At 51.3% G+C, this 17895-nt stretch overlaps 1 protein-coding gene across 1 annotated transcript; it reads right to left on the minus strand.

Moving 5' to 3' along the window:
* Positions 1-4: 4 nt before the first annotated feature.
* On the minus strand, positions 5-14498 carry STEHIDRAFT_58057 (kinesin light chain; the record flags this gene model as incomplete). The annotated part of the gene is made up of 5 exons (XM_007304519.1): positions 5-565; positions 726-1139; positions 11871-12085; positions 13466-13625; positions 14004-14498. 5 exons carry the CDS (start codon positions 14496-14498, stop codon positions 5-7), a joined length of 1845 nt encoding a protein of 614 aa, XP_007304581.1.
* Between the last annotated feature and the right edge of the window lie 3397 nt (positions 14499-17895).

Below are 17895 nucleotides of genomic sequence, written 5' to 3' on the forward strand. Positions count from 1 at the left end.
ACTGTCACTCTCTGACGAACTCTCTACTGAGTCCTTCGCCATGCTCCTCTCTGAGTACCTCTGTCTCCTGCACTGAGCCACTCAACTTCTGCTCTTCCAATCGACCCTGCTTCCTATAAATACTTGCAAGGTTCGATACACTCAGCAACGTGTTGGGATGCGTCGCACCTAACACCCGCGTCATCGCCTTTATCATCGTCACCTGCAGCTTCTCCGCCTCTGTCCACCGGCCCTGGTTTGAGTATGTCGACGCGAGGTTCCCCATGCTCGCCAGCGTGAAGGGATGCTTCTCACCGAGCACCCGCTTCGTCGTCTCCATCACCATCACCTCCAGCTTCTCCGCCTCTGCCCACCGGCCCTGATTCCAGTATGTCGACGCGAGGTTCCCCATGCTCGTCAGCGTGTCGGGATGCTCCTCGCCAAGCACCCGCTTCCTCGTCTCCATCTCCATCACCTCCAGCTTCTCCGCCTCTGCCCACCGGCCCTGATTCCAGTATATCAACGTGAGGTTCCCCATGCTCGTCAGCGTGTCGGGATGCTCCTCGCCGAGCACCCGCTTCTCCGTCTCTAGCAGTGTCACATGCAGCTCCTGCGCCTCTTTCCACCGGCCCTGGTTCCAGTATGTAGACGCGAGGTTGCCCATGCTCGTCAGCGTGTGGGGATGCTCCTCGCCGAGCACTCATTTCCATGATCGTCAGCGTGGCGGGATGCTCCTCGCCGAGCACCCGCTTCCTCGTCTCCATCACCGTCACGTTCAGCTTCTCCGCCTCTGTCCACCGGCCCTGGCTCATGTATGTCGACGCGAGGTTCCCCATGATCGTCAGCGTGGCGGGATGCTCCTCGCCGAGCACCCGCTTCCTCGTCTCCATCACCGTCACGTTCAGCTTCTCCGCCTCTGTCCACCGGCCCTGGCTCATGTATGTCGACGCGAGGTTCCCCATGCTCGCCAGCGTGTCGGGATGCTCCTCGCCGAGCACCCGTTTCTCCGTCTCCGTCACCACCACCTCCAGCTCCTCCGCCTCTTTCCACCGGCCCTGCTCCCCATATGTAAACGCGAGGTTGCCCATGCTCGTCAGCGTGTGGGGATGCTCCTCGCCGAGCACTCGTTTGCTCTTCTCCGTCACCACCACCTCCAACTTCTCCGCCTCTTTCCACCGACCCTGGTCCCCATATGCAAACGCAAGGTTGCCCATGCTATTCAGCGTGTCGGAATGCTCCTCGCCCAGCACCTGCTTTCTCGTCTCCATCACTGCCACCTGCAACTTCTCCGCCTCTGCCCACCGGCCCTGGCATCCATATGTAAATGCAAGGTCCACCATGCTTTTCAGCGTGTCGGGATGCTCCTCGCCCAGCACCCGCTTCCTCGTCTCCATATGCGTCACCTGCAGCTGCTCCGCCTCAGTCCTCTGATGTTGGTCCTTGTACATCGATGGGAGGTTCACCTGGCTCGCCAGCGGGGAAGGATGCTCCTCACGGAGCACATGCGGATTCGCCTCCACCCACTGGTCTGCCCTCTGTCGAGAGGCTGTAGACAAGACACGGATACGACGAAGAAAGCGCAAGTGGGATTCGTCATCTTCCCGATGTTGTGAAGATGGAGCCTTTCGCATGGACGATGATTTTGGTCTGTTCCGAACTGCTGAGTCGGAGGCTCTGCGGCTGGCCGAGCTTCCGTTGAACTTGGCTGGACGGCTATCAAAATCACCTCCATCGCGATGGTCCATCGGCTGACTGGGTTCTTTCACTTCTTCGATGGTGCTACTTGATGTCATAAACCAAATTTGGCAGTGTGAACTGATATTCATAATCGTTTGTCGCAACCATGAGCCGTGCACAGACCATTGCAAAGTCAAGTCTTATACCTACCAGGTGATTCCGGTCTCGGCGCTCCTCGCATTTTCGAAATCACAGGAAGGGCATATCGTGGTATTGCCATTCATTACACGGCTGGAGGGACGTTGAATCCGGGCGTTCATGGAGATGGAGGAGCCGGGCTTGATTGTCCATTCCTCAGGTAATATTTCTACGTTCTCGGAAGAATATATATCGTAGGACCTGCGCTCGACAAAATGTCGGCCGACTCGATTCCTGAAGTAGAATCTCAGGAAATCGTCAAATTCCTGTGGTCACGGTCAGCCTGTTAGCGAGTGGTTCTATGGGTTGAAGTCGCCTACCTTCGATGATCCACATAGATCAATAGTCAGGCGGATGTTCTGCCCAAGCATGTCGAGAAAAATGATAGGTTTATTCGCAGGGTTCAATCCACCCTCCCATGAATAACCAAGGACCTGAGGTATACCCTGCACACAGCGGCTTATCTCAAGGATTGTGATATGTGAAAATTGGACAACATCATTGATGTGAGTGACAGTGATGCTATATGGGTAGATTGAGTATAAGTTACCGAGGAACACAAGGTCACTAAAAGCATTGACGTACGTGTTTGAAACCTCCAGCAACAACTTGATCATCCTGCTCTGCTCGGAGAGTCTCCTTCGCGCCTCGACAAGATAGTCAACCTTGAAAATTCCCCAGCCAATCTTCCTCCAAGAGTCGATCACCATCCTTCTCGTCCCTCCCTTCTTCAAGCTGTCCCGAAACTTGAAGATCTTGGAATCCAGTTCAGCGATGATGTTCCTCGAGTTATGGACACATTGTTGAATAGCAAGGCGGGCTTCTTGCGAAATAGGTGATGTGTCCTTGAGCTGGGAAACGCCGAGCACTAGGGAAAGAGCGACTCTCGAGGTATCCAACTCAGATATCAGTTGCTGATACTCCGCTGAAGCCCCCGCGCTCTCTCCAAGCAGTTTTCGAACATTATTTGTGATTTGAAGAATAGAAAGGATGTCGCCAAACGAGCCAAACGTGAAAGCGACGACGGACATCGAGGGCAAGAACAAGGTAGGGTTTACTGGGAAAGCAGTGCTACTGTTCGTATGCGACCGCTCCCCTGCTTGATTCGAACCGGCAATTGCGCGGAGTTCGCACGCATGGGAATCCCTGGACAATACTAACGCCCATACTACCAAGAAAAGTGGCAGTGAAGATACCATATTAGAGAGGTTGCGCCATGATGAAATTCACCATTGGAGCGCCCGCCAAAGTGGGGTGGTCGCGAGCCAAACCGAATAGTGAATTTCCCCATAGCGCAACCTCTCTATTTGTGTACCCAGAGTTAAGTATAGACCGAGGTGCGTAAGGAAGTATATTAATCAACCCGCTGAAAGCCAAAGTACTAAGCAGAATTTTGCGCATACATTTCTGAGGGGATGAAACTGCCGGCACAAGAATGAGGACAGAGACTCGGAAGGATTGCGAACTTGAAATGACTTCAAGTCACGATGGTCGAGGGGACTGGCGGCAAGTTCCGGAAATCGGGATCTTCGAACACGAGGTTCCGTTCAGCCTCAGGCTGAGTACAAATTCGGACGACAGTTGCCAGTGCTTCACTTTCTATGTACCCCGAAAATCGACAAAGATCTCAGGTGCAAAATACACTACATACTTAGTGCATACGAGTAAGCGCAACAAAATCTTCGCGCATCAGCCCTTTCTCCAAGTCCTGGACCAGCAAAGGCTCTTCGAGTATCGGCCCCCACGACCTGTGCATGGATGCCTTCAGCGTTAATATCCTTGAACCTCCCAGCACCCAACCCAGCCAACGTCCCCCGACACATATTTTGGTATACTCAATCCCAGCCTCTTCATAGTCTGCATCTTGGCAGCAAACTCTTCCACCGCGTAGCTCTCGAAATTGCCATCGTGCGTCATCGTGCGCTTCATCCTTCACTCCCACAACTGCCTTCATCTTCTTTGCTTTCTGTCATTGCCTTTGCCTCTCTCATAATACCTCCGTATTATCTACATTCAACTATACTTCCCGGCTCAATCCCGGCTGCGACTCCCTTCGTGACGTGGTTCGAACTTAGCAGCTCCAGAAAACGACGCCGTCACCGTAGATGGTGCGAGAAAGTACTTGTCGGATCAAGGGGAGCTGAGATCCTGAATGAAACACCGGGAGTCGATTTTTTTTTAAGGGAGGCGAGGGGTGAACTAACTAACTGTAATTAATATTTAAATGATTTAAATAATATTTCTGAGCCAATCAGAAGAATCTTCGCTCTTTATTTCTTTTGGGGAATGAGGTATAAGTGATTTATAATCAGTCTATCATTCAATCTGCACTTGAATTAGGCTAGGTTATGTTCGCCGTTGACGTCAATCTTCCCCTGCCCTAGCCTCTGAGCCCAAGCCTTATGCTTCTATATTTCCGTGATGCATGGCTGCTGAGTTACGCTCAATTTACCAGTCTGAGCTTTGCGTAAGACTGTCCAGCGGTTGAACTCTTAATTATTTCACTCTAGTTTTGACCCAGACATTGACATTTTACCCACAAAATGGTTCTATAATAATCCAACTAGCATCAGCACATGATACCTACATCACTCCCAGCCCAACATATTATTTTGGCTATTTTTCGTGATTTTCTGGGTGGGGTCCAAAAAATTTTTCAGAGGCCCGAGGGCCTAACTAACTAACCAGGTCCCGGTTATTCATTATATTTGTCAGCTCCCCTTGTGTCGGATCGAGTGAGTGGTCACTCGCATCATGGAAGAATCGTCTGCGGCCTACTCGTACCTCCCCCACTGACGCCTAGACCGAGGGAAAATCTCGATCCATGATCAACATCCTTCCATCCACGACACTTCAACACCGTCTAGAAAAAGATTCGACGAAATCACCATACGTCCTGGCCAAGGCCTCGCTTAACTTCCCGTCGAGTTTGATTGTGGACTTTTTGCATGTGAGGCACATCAGGAAACCACCCCCCTCCTGAGAGCTCCTAAAATGGCCTAATTTGCAAGGATTAGCCCTAATCTGAATTAGGACTCAGAAGTTTACCCCCCCTCTAATGGCCGTCTAATTAGCGGGGGTTAGCCCTAATTTCAGCTACTGTAGTTTTTCGACCAAGTGTTCGTGGGATAATTATGTCAGCCGTGACCACCGCTGGGCCACGGTTCGTTCGGGCGGGCCACGCGTGACGAACAAGCGGAATTGTTCGCATTAGTTCCCAAAAATTGAATTTTGGGTGATTTTCAGCGCAGATTCGTCACGATTTTCTGTTCGTGAACCCGTGTGTATGCGTGACCCCGGGACCAAAACTGTTCGCCGACGCCCTCTGCGTGATGCGTGACGAACACTTGGTCGAAAAACTACAGTAAAATGCTCGTACATAGCTGCCAGCCCTACCCTCCTGTGCTATGGATTAATTCCTCATTTTATTCACGCTTCAGGGCTCGGATATAACAGGGGATCCATAAACATTTTATTTCTGCGTGCTCAATGTACAGTAGCATACATTCTGGCTAGGGTACACTATAGACTACATAATCTCGCGCGTACAAATCAGGACGCAGGCGAACTCGCAGAAGGACAACCCAAAAGCATTCAGTTCGAACCTGAGAGACTCACGCAAAATGTCTCACGGCCACCGGCTTTTCAGCGTGTACACTACAGAACAGGCAAACGTGTCTCGAGAGAAAGATAGTATGGAAAAAAGGGAAAGAAGGGAGGGACTTACGAGGAAGCAAAGCCTGTCCTAGGCGGGGTCTTCTGCACACAGAAAAATCATATTAGTGAAGAAGACGTGGGAGCACTCACCTCTGCGTTCATCTCGCAACATTGCGCCCGCTCGAATACGCTATCACTCGATCACTGAATCTTTGCGAGAATGTTGGAGGCTAGGTCAGCACGAAGGCATAAGATAGAGATATAGCGAACAGAAAAGGAGCACTCAGCAAGTTCATTGTCTCGAACTCATATGCAAACCGCTCTTCTATCGCATCGCTCGATCTCTTGAGACGGGAATAACTCGCCAACGGTAGGAGCGCGAGATCGGTAGATTAATGGGCCGTCTGGAGAGGGGCTCTGGGTAGGTGGCACGTTGAGCGGGGAGCCGGCGGGTTTGTTATGAGGAGATGAGTGTCGGCGGGCGGGCAGGGAGGTTTAGAGAGGGAGCGTGTTCGAAGGAGTGTGTTAGGCTCTGACGTAGCGGCAGCGGGTTCCTGGCAAGACAAGGAGAGATGTGAGACAAAATACTAAGTTGATGGGAGAGACAGCGGGCGGGCGGGAAGGTCTTGAAGGCGCGACACCATGGTGGAAGGGGAGAAAGGCGGCCATTGAAGTGTGTTCCAAAGACTGCACCTTATATATTCGGACAGGGCGGCGCTCATGACGTAGGGCGGCGGGGAACGGGCCGGACACCCGTCTCGCCCAATTGAGCTTCAGTCGGGTGGCGTAAGGTGGCGTTCTCGAGTTGTTCTTGGTGTTTGCTTGCAAACTGCCATACAGGTGATAGATACAACGCACCATGTTCCGCCTGTCATGACGTGAAACTGGCCATAAGACATGCTTACATTCAAATTTCCTATCTGCTGTGAGGAGTCTTGAATGATTGTTGAACGACCTTGATTGACAGGTTCGAGTTTGGGCCGACAACTGGTGTGAGAGAGATAGTAAGGCGCGTCGAGCGACGTTCCGAAGAGGAGGTACAGGGACCTGTACATCGTAGGATTAGAGATGAGCCAAGTTCGAGATTGAGGTTGAAGGAAGTACGCACCTCCATTGTCACTGTTGCCTCATAACAACTATCGAGTCCACGGTAGTGTGAAGTTAGAGGGTGGTGAAGCTGTACTTACATCTACTGAAATAGACCGACAGCGAATCAAATTGGTGGAGACGCAAGGTCGAAGGTGCGAGGTACTAGTATATGCACCGTGGGGAGTAACATGTCGAAGGCGGCGATGAGAAATAAGTTCAAGGTGACGCTTGCTGAACCACCGCACAACAGCTATTGTTCAAGGTGGCTATGCAGCCTATTGTCGACATAGATATAAGAGGAGAGCAAATAAAAGTCATGAGAGTCTCCGGTAGGTGTTTTGAAGCAACGGGCGAGGGGTCAATGCTCAGGGAGGGAGATGATGGGAGAGACCGAGAGACCGAGACAAGACCGAGACTGAAACGACCAAGTCGCGACTTGCGTTGGACTTGCGCTTCACAGCCATCTGTCCCAATTAGGCATGCAGCAATTCCACTGTGGCAATCTTCGAGGCTCTCAAAGTATGTGGGCTCGTTCACGCTTCACGGGGCACCATTAGCGATATTAGGCGGCAAACGTATACCGGTATATTGCCCCATCATGGTACCCCCTAATAACTCGGAGTTCAAGTCGAGAACGTTACGAACGACGTGAGTCCGATGTTGCGGAGCACACTCAAAACTTATTCTTCACTCTCACTCTATAGACATATATCTTACAATTAAAGCCGACAATTATGTTGCAGAGGTATAGTATGTTGACTGTATGTATACAAAATAGAACATCAGAAGCGGGAGGCCGTGAACGACGTCGCTGAAGGGGACAGGCCTGTACAGGCCAAACCTCAGCCACACGTTCGACGCGTCGTCCCGATTAGGAATTTTAGCGGAAATTAGCGGGGGGTGGGTTTCCTGATGCAGCCGGCGGAGGTCCATGAGATGAATGCAGGAGACGGTTGTAGAGTGCGAGGATGGGCCGAGGGTTGAGTGTAGTTTCGGAGATGCCAAAGAGACATACGAGAAAGAGGCAACTTGCCAGATTCTGAAGTGCTAGGGAGGCGATGTCGGTTGTGAAAAGAGGTGGTGCCAAGGGGTAAGCTACATGCCAGCCGCCATACGCCACACAATCATCTCATTCTAGTCTGCGCAAATAGATGGTGATGAGAGTGAGGAGAGTGAGGTCAAGATCCCACCGGCGAACGCACACACGCCACGACGCCCGCAAGCTCCAGCTCGAGCATCGATAGCATGCCCGGGAGCAAAATGCATGGCCCCCTCATATACAAATCCGGTCCCAATCTACCATCCTTCACGAGCAAATCATTCGCCCCCTCATCCCGAACATCGAGATCCTGGCCCCAACCGTGTTCGTGTCGAAAATATATTCGGCAGCACCAATCGGCATGGGGCCTGTTGCGAGACGACGAGTAGTAGAGCTTTCCCCTCCACCCTTTCCGGTCTCGAACGGCTTACGACGTCCGCACACACGCCAAGGCTGTACATCTCGCTTGAGTTTTTTTTTTCCATACGAATCTGAGGAGCCAGATGTTTGTATCGATAATAGACTACAATCACGAGAGTCCTTTGTGGGAGGTGCGATGCCGATGTATGCAGAGAGTGTAGGGCCATTTCTTCCATTTCAAATGGCGATTTCAACTTCAAATTCCCATTCTGAAGCTCATTCCTGTACTCTCGCGCAGGCCACTCGAGCACGGGCTTTGAAGACGATGATTTCCCCCCGAACTGCAGGGTTTATACCAACGACTCCGAAACTAAAGAGAACCGCCCCAGCCCGCATATTCATGAATATGTAGCCTCGTACACGGTCTACACAACGAATCGTGGCCCTCGCCTGCTCGGTATCGTGCCCAGATCCATCGCGCCGAAAGACATAGCTGCTCTGAACTCGTCGTCCACATCATCGACTTGACGGTATTGTTTTCTCTTCGAACGGTGACTGAAGGAAAGGGCGGTGCTAGCATTGACTCCTGGTTTGGCGGGACGTGCATGGGACAGAATCTGATGCGTTCGCAAATTCGTCGTGAGCGATGGTGGCTGCAAGGAACCGAGAAGAAGCAAATCAGCGGGCAAGTCAGTTTCGTACTAGGACCACCCACGAGATGTGAAGAGGATAGGGTTACCTGCGCCTGGATCTTGAACATACACAGGTGCATTTTCTTTCTTCATATCAGAGCATTCCGTCTGGATCTTCCTCAAGGTCGCGTTGCTCATGCCCATACCTTTCAGGCACCCTTCGCCGCCCATCGTGTCAATCGATAGTGACCGTGGAAATATCTTCGCAGACGTTTATGGCCCATCAGCGACGGCTGTACGATCCTGACTCGTCGCCCTTCTCAAATCGAAATTCGACATCTTCACGTCGCGAAAGCCGCCCTCTGAGGAAATGAAGGTAAGGGGTATGACGCTGTGGATCATGGAAGGTAGAAAACCACTGAACTCGGATGGGCGGTCTTTAGGCCTCGGTTATGCGTGGGGTGAATATGCGAGCCGCAACCGACGCTCGATATCTGCCTTTTTCTCGAACCTCTTTAAGGCGATTTCCTCACCAGCCATTGTGTATTCGACCTCAGACTTCAATCGTGGCCGTGACTTGCACTCTTCAGGATGATTTCATTGTTGTGTGAGTTATTCTGCTTCAAATACGACATTCCTCCGTGGCAATGCTACTAGCTAACTCTTCTATTTACGTATACCTTCTACCTGTATGTAGCTCTCACTTTCCTCTTGTCCGCGGATTAACCGTACTCCGTGTGATGCAATACTTGGCTGGTTGGTACACTGAGATGACGATACGAGATACAAACTGTACAAGTCGCTGCTCAGCTCCTCTGACACCGCGAACACGTCTGGCACTTTAACTGGTACTACTTCTTCTTCGCAGCCTCTCTTACAGGGACTAGTGACTGCCTCGCTCCCGACCGCATCCAGATCTGCTACTAGCGCGCTGGTCTGCTCCAAGCCCCGTCCTTGTGTTGCATATTTTGTCGGTTCTCGGCTGCTTCCTCTCGTACCAGGAAACTGTGTGTCATCGGTATATGACATGGCCAAATAGCTGCCACTGGATACTTGACACAGCATGTAGCCCGCGCTCCTATCTTGGCTCCGATACTTTTTCATCCCGTCGAGAGGTCCTTCAAGGAGTACCAACTCCTATGTACGACGAAGCTGTGCTGCGTCGGCATTTACTAAGAGGACTACGGGAAGCACGGACGGAGACTCTTGTAGTACTGTACGCTTGTACCTCTTCGTGGGTCGTGGGCTCGCTCGCGAAATTCTTGTGGTCTGAGATAAAATATGCCTTGGAAAAGCGGCTGGTTATTACGGTCTGACTTTGTTCGGCTGTGGCGGCTCTGCACTATAGATGATTTTGCCTTTGCTTCGTGTATTCGTGCACTCTCGTCTCCACTCCAATCTCACCGTAACGGTCCATCACGAGTGCGAGGATGGTACGTTGTACCTGAGTCCACAGTCTTCGTTATCTTCGGTCCTAGTGCCATATTGTTTGACACGCAGCTCCGGGCTTTGAAATTCTGAGCTCTGTTCCATCGACGGTCTTTTCTGGGAGGGGTTTTCCGTCCAGCCCCAGTTCTAACCACGCTTCGCATTAGTCGCCTTGGTCGCCGTTTGACTTCCTTGGTATCCAAAGCCCTCGCAAAAAGTCAAAACACCTTCATTCGGATATCTAGATATCCCGCTCGTCCTTGTCCCGCAACATCTCGCATATTGCACATCCTTTGGGTGGAAGGACCCTTCTTCACACCGAAACGACAGGTCTCAAGCATACTGACCTTATGGTACATCAGCTGGAGCAGGTAACTTCTGTGTCACGCTCTGCGCACCCAGCAGCGGGTTTTCACTCATTCACGCCAAAATGATCAACTTCAATCTGATTGACTCTAGGGAGCGCGACGCCTTCTGAGTAAGGTATCGTTTACAAAAGATCTCCAATCCAAGCTGAAGCGAACTACGTTAACCCCAGCGACCAACCTAATCCGACCTTGTTCAAGCCAGTATACCACGACATATACACCGCCAACAATATAATCTAGGAATTTTAACACAGACATCACAGTGATCAAGACAATGGTCACGACTGGGACGAACGAGTATACAACAGCGCTCATGAAAAGTATGAGACAGATAGCGGACACAAGAAAGGTAAGGGCAGGGAGTCTAGCTGTCAGAGAAAAGAAAAGGTAGGATTGGCCAAAAGCATCCATGGCGTGGACCTAAGATACGATGGGTGTAAATTGATGTTACCATTATACCTTGCAGGATATCTGATTCGATAGCGGAGAAGGGATTATTACATACCCTGAACCTTCCTCCGTCAATACTGTCATATCGAAACACCAACCAGGCGTCGATGCATAGACCAAATATTGAGCAAATGCCTGAGATTGAAATTGCCACTCGTGCTACGTCGTTGGTAGTGAACAGGGTGTCGTCACGAGCAAACCCTAGGATGCTGACATCGATCCTGTGGATGGAAATGGAAAACAGGCGCGGTGAGTGTCACTTATATGCTAAGACTGTTACAGTATACAATACTTACGCAGCCAATGCTGCCAACTGGGCGCATGATCGGGCAGAATTAGTTCATGCAAAGCCCATAGTATTGCACGACTCACCATAGTTCCTGCCCTCTGCCATTCCTTGATCAATTGCTTCAAGACTCTTTCCAAGGCTTCGTCTGTTTGCCCCGAAGCTTGTCTTAATTGGCGATAGACCGTAAGGCTGTCAATGAGAGGGATGTGAAGGGAGTCGGAGATGATGACTTGACTAATAGGGAGGAGGGAGTAGCATATGTGCACGACATCGCTATACGACCTCAGTCGAGCAAGTTCGGCCTGGAGCTGAGATTGGTACTCTAGTTCTCGGACGAAGTTAAACCTCAACTCCTGAAGGCTCTCCTCTTGGCCTTGCAGCGCTGCTTTGAGCTCCCGAATCTCTCCTCGATGTTCCTCTATATCATCGATCATTTCGCGGGCAAAGATCAAATGAGCATCCGTCCATCGGCCCTGGTTGCAGTATGTCAATGCGAGATTCGACATGCTCGCCAATGTGTCGGGATTCTGCTCGCCGTGCAATCGCTTCCTTGTCTGTATCACCATCGTCTCCAATCCTTCCGCCTGCTTCCACTGGCCTATTCTTCTGTACGTTGATGCGAGGCTAGACATGCTGGTGAGAGTCTGGGGATGATCCTCGCCTAGCACCTCCTTGCTTGTATCCATCACCGTCACCTGCAGCACCTCTGCGTCCGTCCACCGACCCTGGTTCCAGTATGTTAACGCAAGGTTCGACATGCTCGTTAGCGTGTCGGGGTGTCGCTTGCCAATGACCCGCTCTCTTGTCCTAGATACGGTCACCTGCAGACCCTCTGCTTCTGTCCACCTGCCCTGGTGGCAGTATGTCGATGCGAGGTTCGCCATGCTCGTGAGCGTTGACGGATGCTCCTCTCCGTGCACTCGCTTTCTGGCCTTGATTACCGTTGTATCTAACTCCTCTGCCTTCGACAACCGGCCTTTCCTTCTGTATATCGATGCAAGATTCGAGATGCTTGTCAACGTTTCAGGATGCTCCTCACCGAGCACTCGTTTGCTCATCTCCATCACCGCTACTTCGAGCTCCTCTGCCGCTACCCATCGACCTTGGTCCCAGTATATTGATGCGAGGTCTGACATGCTTTGCAGTGTCTTGGGATGCTCCTCACCAGATATGCGTTTGTTCGTCTCCGTTACTGTTGTCTGCAGACCCTCAGCCTCCACCAACCGGCCCCGGTTGCGATATATCGATGCGAGGGTTGACATGCTCGACAGTGTGTCTGGGTGCTCCTCACCATGCCCCTGTTTCCTTATCTTCATCACTATCTCATACAGTCCCTCTGCTTTTCTCCACTGACCCAGCATACTATATGTTGATGCAAGGCTCGACATGCTTGCTGATGTGTCAGGATGTTCCTCACCGAGCGTCCGCTTTCTCGTCTCCACCACTATCATCTGCAGCTCTTCTGCCTCTGTCCATAGACCCTGGTTCCAGTACGCCAATGCGAGGGTCGACATGCTCGCTAGCGTGTCAGGATGCTCCTGGCCAAGTACACGCTGACTTGTATTCACCATCGTCAGCACCAGCTCCTTCGCCTCTATCCACCTGCCCTGGTTCACATATGCCGATGCGAGTTTTGATGTGCTCATCAACGTAGCGGGATGGTCTTCACCGAGTATGCGCTTGCTTGTATCCATCACTACCACCTGTAGTTTCTCCGCCTCTACCAGCCGTCCCTGACTGTAGTACGTCAATGCGAGGTTCGACATGCTTCCCAGTGTGTCCGGATGCTCTTTGCTAAGTATTCGTTTGCTTGTCTCCATCACCAATACCTCCAGCTCCTCTGCCTCTGTCCATCGGCACTGATTTCTATATGCTGATCCAAGGTTTGACATGCTCAACAGTGTGTCGGGGTGTTCCGCACCGAGAACCTGCTTCCTAGTCTCCATGACTGTCACCCCCAGCTCCTCCGCCTCTGCCCACCTGCCCTGGCTGCCATATGTCGATGCGAGGTCTGACGCACTCCTCAGTGAGCTGGGATGCTCCTTACCGAGCACATGCTTGCTGGTCTCCATCACTGCCAACTGCAACTTCTCTGCCTCTGTCCATCGACGCTGGCTGCAGTAGGTCGATGCAAGGTCCAACATGCTTGCCAATGTGGCGGGATGCTCCTCCCCGTGGTCTTCTTTCCTTATGTTCATCACTGTCTCATCCAGTCCCTCTGCCATTTTCCATCGTCCCTGCTTTCGATACGTTGCTGCAAGGTTTGACATGCTAGTCAGGGTGTCGGGATGTTCCTCACCAAGCACCTGCTTTCTTGTCTCCACCACCACCACCTCCAGCTCCTCCGCTTCGTTCCATCGGCCTTGCTTCCGGTATGTCGATGCAAGGTTCAACATGCTCATCAATGTTTCAGGATGATCCTCACCGAGCACTCGCTTGCTCGTCTTCATCACCATCATCTCCAGCTCCTCCGCTACCTTCCATCGGCCTTGATTTCCGTACGTCAAGGCGAGGCTGGACATGCTCATCAGTGTGCCGGGATGCTCCTGACCAAGGACACACTTGCTCATCTCCATCACCGTAGTCTGCAGCCCCTCTGCCTCCGTCCATCGGCCTTGGCCGCAGTATGTTGATGCGAGGTTAAACATGCTTGCTAGTGTGTCGGGATGCTTCTCACCAAGGACGCGTACCCTTGTCTCAATGACCATGACTTCTAGTGCCTCTGCCTCCATCCACAGGCCCTGTTTATTGTATGTTGATGCAAGAGTCGAGATGCTCATCAATGTGCTCGGGTGCTCCTCACCTAGCACTCGCTTGCTTGTCTTGGTCACGTTCACATACAGTTCCTCTGCCTCTGCCCATCGCCCTTGCCTCCCATATGTTGCCGCAAGATTCGACACACTTGTTAGTGTGTCGGGATGCTCCTCACCGATAATATGCTCCCTTGTCTCCATGACTGTTACCTGCAGCTCCTCTGCCTCCGTCCATCGGCCCTGCTTACTATATGTTGATGCAAGGTTGCCCATGCTCGTCAGAGTATCAGGATGCTCCTTGCCAAGCACCTGCTTCAAGCCTTCCATCACCATCACCTCGAGTTTTTCCGCCTCCGTCCACCTACCCTGATTCCTGTATGTTGATGCGAGGTGTCCCATGCTCTTCAGTGTGTCAAGATGCTCCTCACCGAGGATCCGCTTTGAGGTCTCCACCACCATCACCTGCAGCTTCTCCGCCTCTCTCCACCTGCCCTGGTGTCTGTACGTTGACGCAAGGTTCCCCACGGTCTTCAATGTAGAGGGATTCTCCTTCCCAAGAACCTTCTCGAGTTCCTCCATAGCCCATATTCCTACTGTCTCTGCGTGACCCCACCATCCGTGATACATATATATTGAGTGAAAAAAGGAAGTAATGTTGGGATCAATATTGCTGTCGAAATTAGCCTGCAACTCTTGCATGTGTGGAAGAAGTGCCCGCGTGTAAGCAAGAGCATCCGGTGCATTCCAGTCGGCCCCAAACCGAGAACAAGACAGGCGGAGGATAAGTGCCGCATGTATAGGACAGGTCTCAGTGGTTTGAGCACGATATCGACTCCAATCGTGAACGAGAGGATGGAATGACAGGTTGCCTTCAAGGGTGATCTCCATAAGGGAGTACAAGATAAGGGTAGTGACGATGCGATGAAAGGCTTTTGAGGTAGCTGCAGTGGGATCGACGAATGGGCGTAAGAAACCTTGAACCCAGGATACCACAGATTCGGAGAGAGTTGTGACTCTAGGCTTGAAGCGTGGAGCTTCGGCTGCTGCATCGATGAACATGACTTGAGGGATATTCTTATGATGTAGGAAAGAGCAGATGAAGAGGAAAGTGGCTGCTTCGGGGTCGGTACGCTGGAGCTGTTCGAGGCTGATATTCCAAGTGGTGTATACGGTCTTTTCGTAATCTTCGGGCTTGTGGATGAATTCCTTGTACTCCTCCAATATTTCACGGCGATTGGAGATGAGCATGTCCAAGTATTGCTCGAGCGTACATGTCTCGTTGACTTGAAGATAAGCGGCGGCCTGAATAATCCCAAGAGCGAGGAAATCAAGCTCCTGTTTTTCACTGTAAGACACGCTATGGAATGCATCAGGTATGCCAATATCTTTACCTCCACGATTTGCGTGATGAGGCTATCTGTCGTGGCTTCGTGATCCGAAATTCGTGAGCGCCGCACAAATAAAGCCTTCGCATCGTCCTTCGGCATTCGCGACACCTCTAACGACTTCTCATAGGAATCAAGCTGTCTATTGCGGGTAGTGATGATGATATTTCCGTGAGAGCATGAAGGAAGGAACGGCTGTAGATTTAGATCCGTGTCGTCGGCATTGTCCAGGACAAGAAGCCAACGATCCCGAGTACGAACAAGCCAGCTGATGGTGTCCTTCGCTTTTTTTCCGAGCCTTTTGTCCATGGATATGTTTGCAAGATCGACATCAAGAGTCGCTTCGGAGCTGGCGTCGACATACAGGACTTCTGAGAATCTGAAAGAATAATCGAAAGAGGAACTTAAAACTTTTGCAAAAGCATGAAGAGACCAAACGGGAATACCTGGGAAGATGCTCCTCCGTCTGCACTTGTGAGTCCGCCACGAACCGTCTCATGATCTCGCTCTTCCCGCTGCCGCCCAGGCCATGCAGTACAAACATAAGCTGTTCGTTCGTCGAGTCGGAGGAGAAATGTTCGTCCATGATAGATAGGATATCTGCTCTCCCGGTAAATGCCCGCGACGGCGCTGGGCAATGTTTCCGCTCAACCGATTTGCGCTGTTTCTCTGCGGCAGAAACAGTTCCGACTAATAGCATGATTGGTGGTTAGTATTTTGTTCTGTATTAACACAATCCATCGAACATCTCACTTGCTTCAGAGACACTTAAGGCTGCTGTCTGTTCCACCAGAACCTTCACAGATCCCTCTAACTTCTCCCTCACGTCTTCACTTTCCATGTATTTCTCCGCGTGTGACATCACATCATCCAACTTGTTCCACTCATCCAAACGAACATCCTGTATCCCTTCGTCGACGTTGAACCGAAAGTATACATTCGGACGTGACTTGAAGCGGAATTGTAGGTCCTGGTGCGTGTTTTCGGTGTCTGTACCAATCTTGGTCAATGCTTTCGCAACTTTGAGCGGAATTATGTTTCCGATGACACTCTGCTTTTCGAGGCTGATAATCGGAAGCTTTCCAGTCCCGATACTGACAATGCAAGCGATGCTTCTGTGAGGAAAGATAAGCCCTGCTTCCTTGAGAACGACGAGGCTTGGATTGTTCTGGGACAGACCGCCATCAATGTATTCCCTCTTGATGCCCTGGACCTGGATGACAGCACGTTTGAAGAACGTCGGAGCTGCTGTGGTAGCACGGGCGGCTTCTACGATGGTGCAGGGAATGGGCAACTGGCCAGAGGCTTCGTAGGAGCGCAGGAGTGAGGGTATGCGTCCACTCATGTTTTTCGCTGGGACTGCGCATACGAACCTAGGGATCACATCGTGAGCAACACACCAACATGAAGTTCAACTTAGAAGGCGTACGTGCGACAGAGTTTATCTCCTGTACGTGGATCCAAGATTTCAGGATCAGTATCTCCGGGGCAGCGTTCGACGATCTCCCTCATCGCGGCCTCCAACCTAGTTGCACTGTACTGTCCATCTCCAAAATATTTCTTCTGCGAGAATATGCCCTCAGAAAGCTTTGCATACGCTTCGATAGCGTCTTCTATGGACATGCGAAGGCGGCCAAGCATTAGGGCAATGAGGCTATGAGTTAAGCACGGATGGCATACCCATTAGCCGCCCGAATGAGGGTCGCACTGACAGCACGATGAAGACTCACCCTCCAGTACCCGTACCACCGATGAGATCAAAGTATTCACACGGAAGAGGCACTTCGGGTAGGCTCAGCCTATCTTGAATGGAAAGCATGATACTCTGCAGGACGAATAGCGTAGACAGGCCGCGTATACCCCCGCTATCTGTCCTCGCGAGAAGTTAGTGTCGCCGTGCCGGTGAAGGAGAGCTATACTGAAACGCACCAAGTGATAGTAGTCTCAGACCTTTCTCCTTTGGCATATCCATGGCTTGCGATGGCTTGTCAGTAAAGCAGAGTGTAACAGAGTAGGACCTTCTACTATGGCCTCAGAGAATGTGGGTGAAGGACAAGGTCCTCGAGGCGCTCCCTACCATGCGGTCTATGTGGCACAGCCTGACAGACGCTTACTTGTCTAAACTTAGAAAGGGCCTAGTATTATATCCTCTATAGAGGCAAACGCAGGAGGATCGACTGCAAACTGAAAGATGTAGCCTCAAGCCTCAATGGCATATTGAAGGGAGACGACGGAAGAACAACGGCAAAGGAAATACAGCACGTTGTCTTGACCGACAAAGGTTTTTACACAGATTGTGCGGCGAGAGACCGTTGCGCTGACTGTTCGAGGTTTATAAGTTGTAAACCTATGTAGTCGTGGCCGTCTTGGTGTGGAATGAAAATAGGGAATGCTAGCTTCTGAACCCTTTGATTGGTTAACGCGAATCAGTAGGCATGATAACGCGTACACACCTGTCCCACTCCAGGCGTTGGCCGCCACGTTTGCATCAGTCTAGCATTTCATAATTGCTATCCAAAACAGTCAGCCTGTTCTCTGTGTGGCCACTCTCAGACGAGCACACGACACAAACAAAATGATCGCATGATGAA

This window comes from Stereum hirsutum, assembly GCF_000264905.1.
Source record: "Stereum hirsutum FP-91666 SS1 unplaced genomic scaffold STEHIscaffold_8, whole genome shotgun sequence".
Lineage (NCBI taxonomy): Eukaryota > Fungi > Basidiomycota > Agaricomycetes > Russulales > Stereaceae > Stereum > Stereum hirsutum.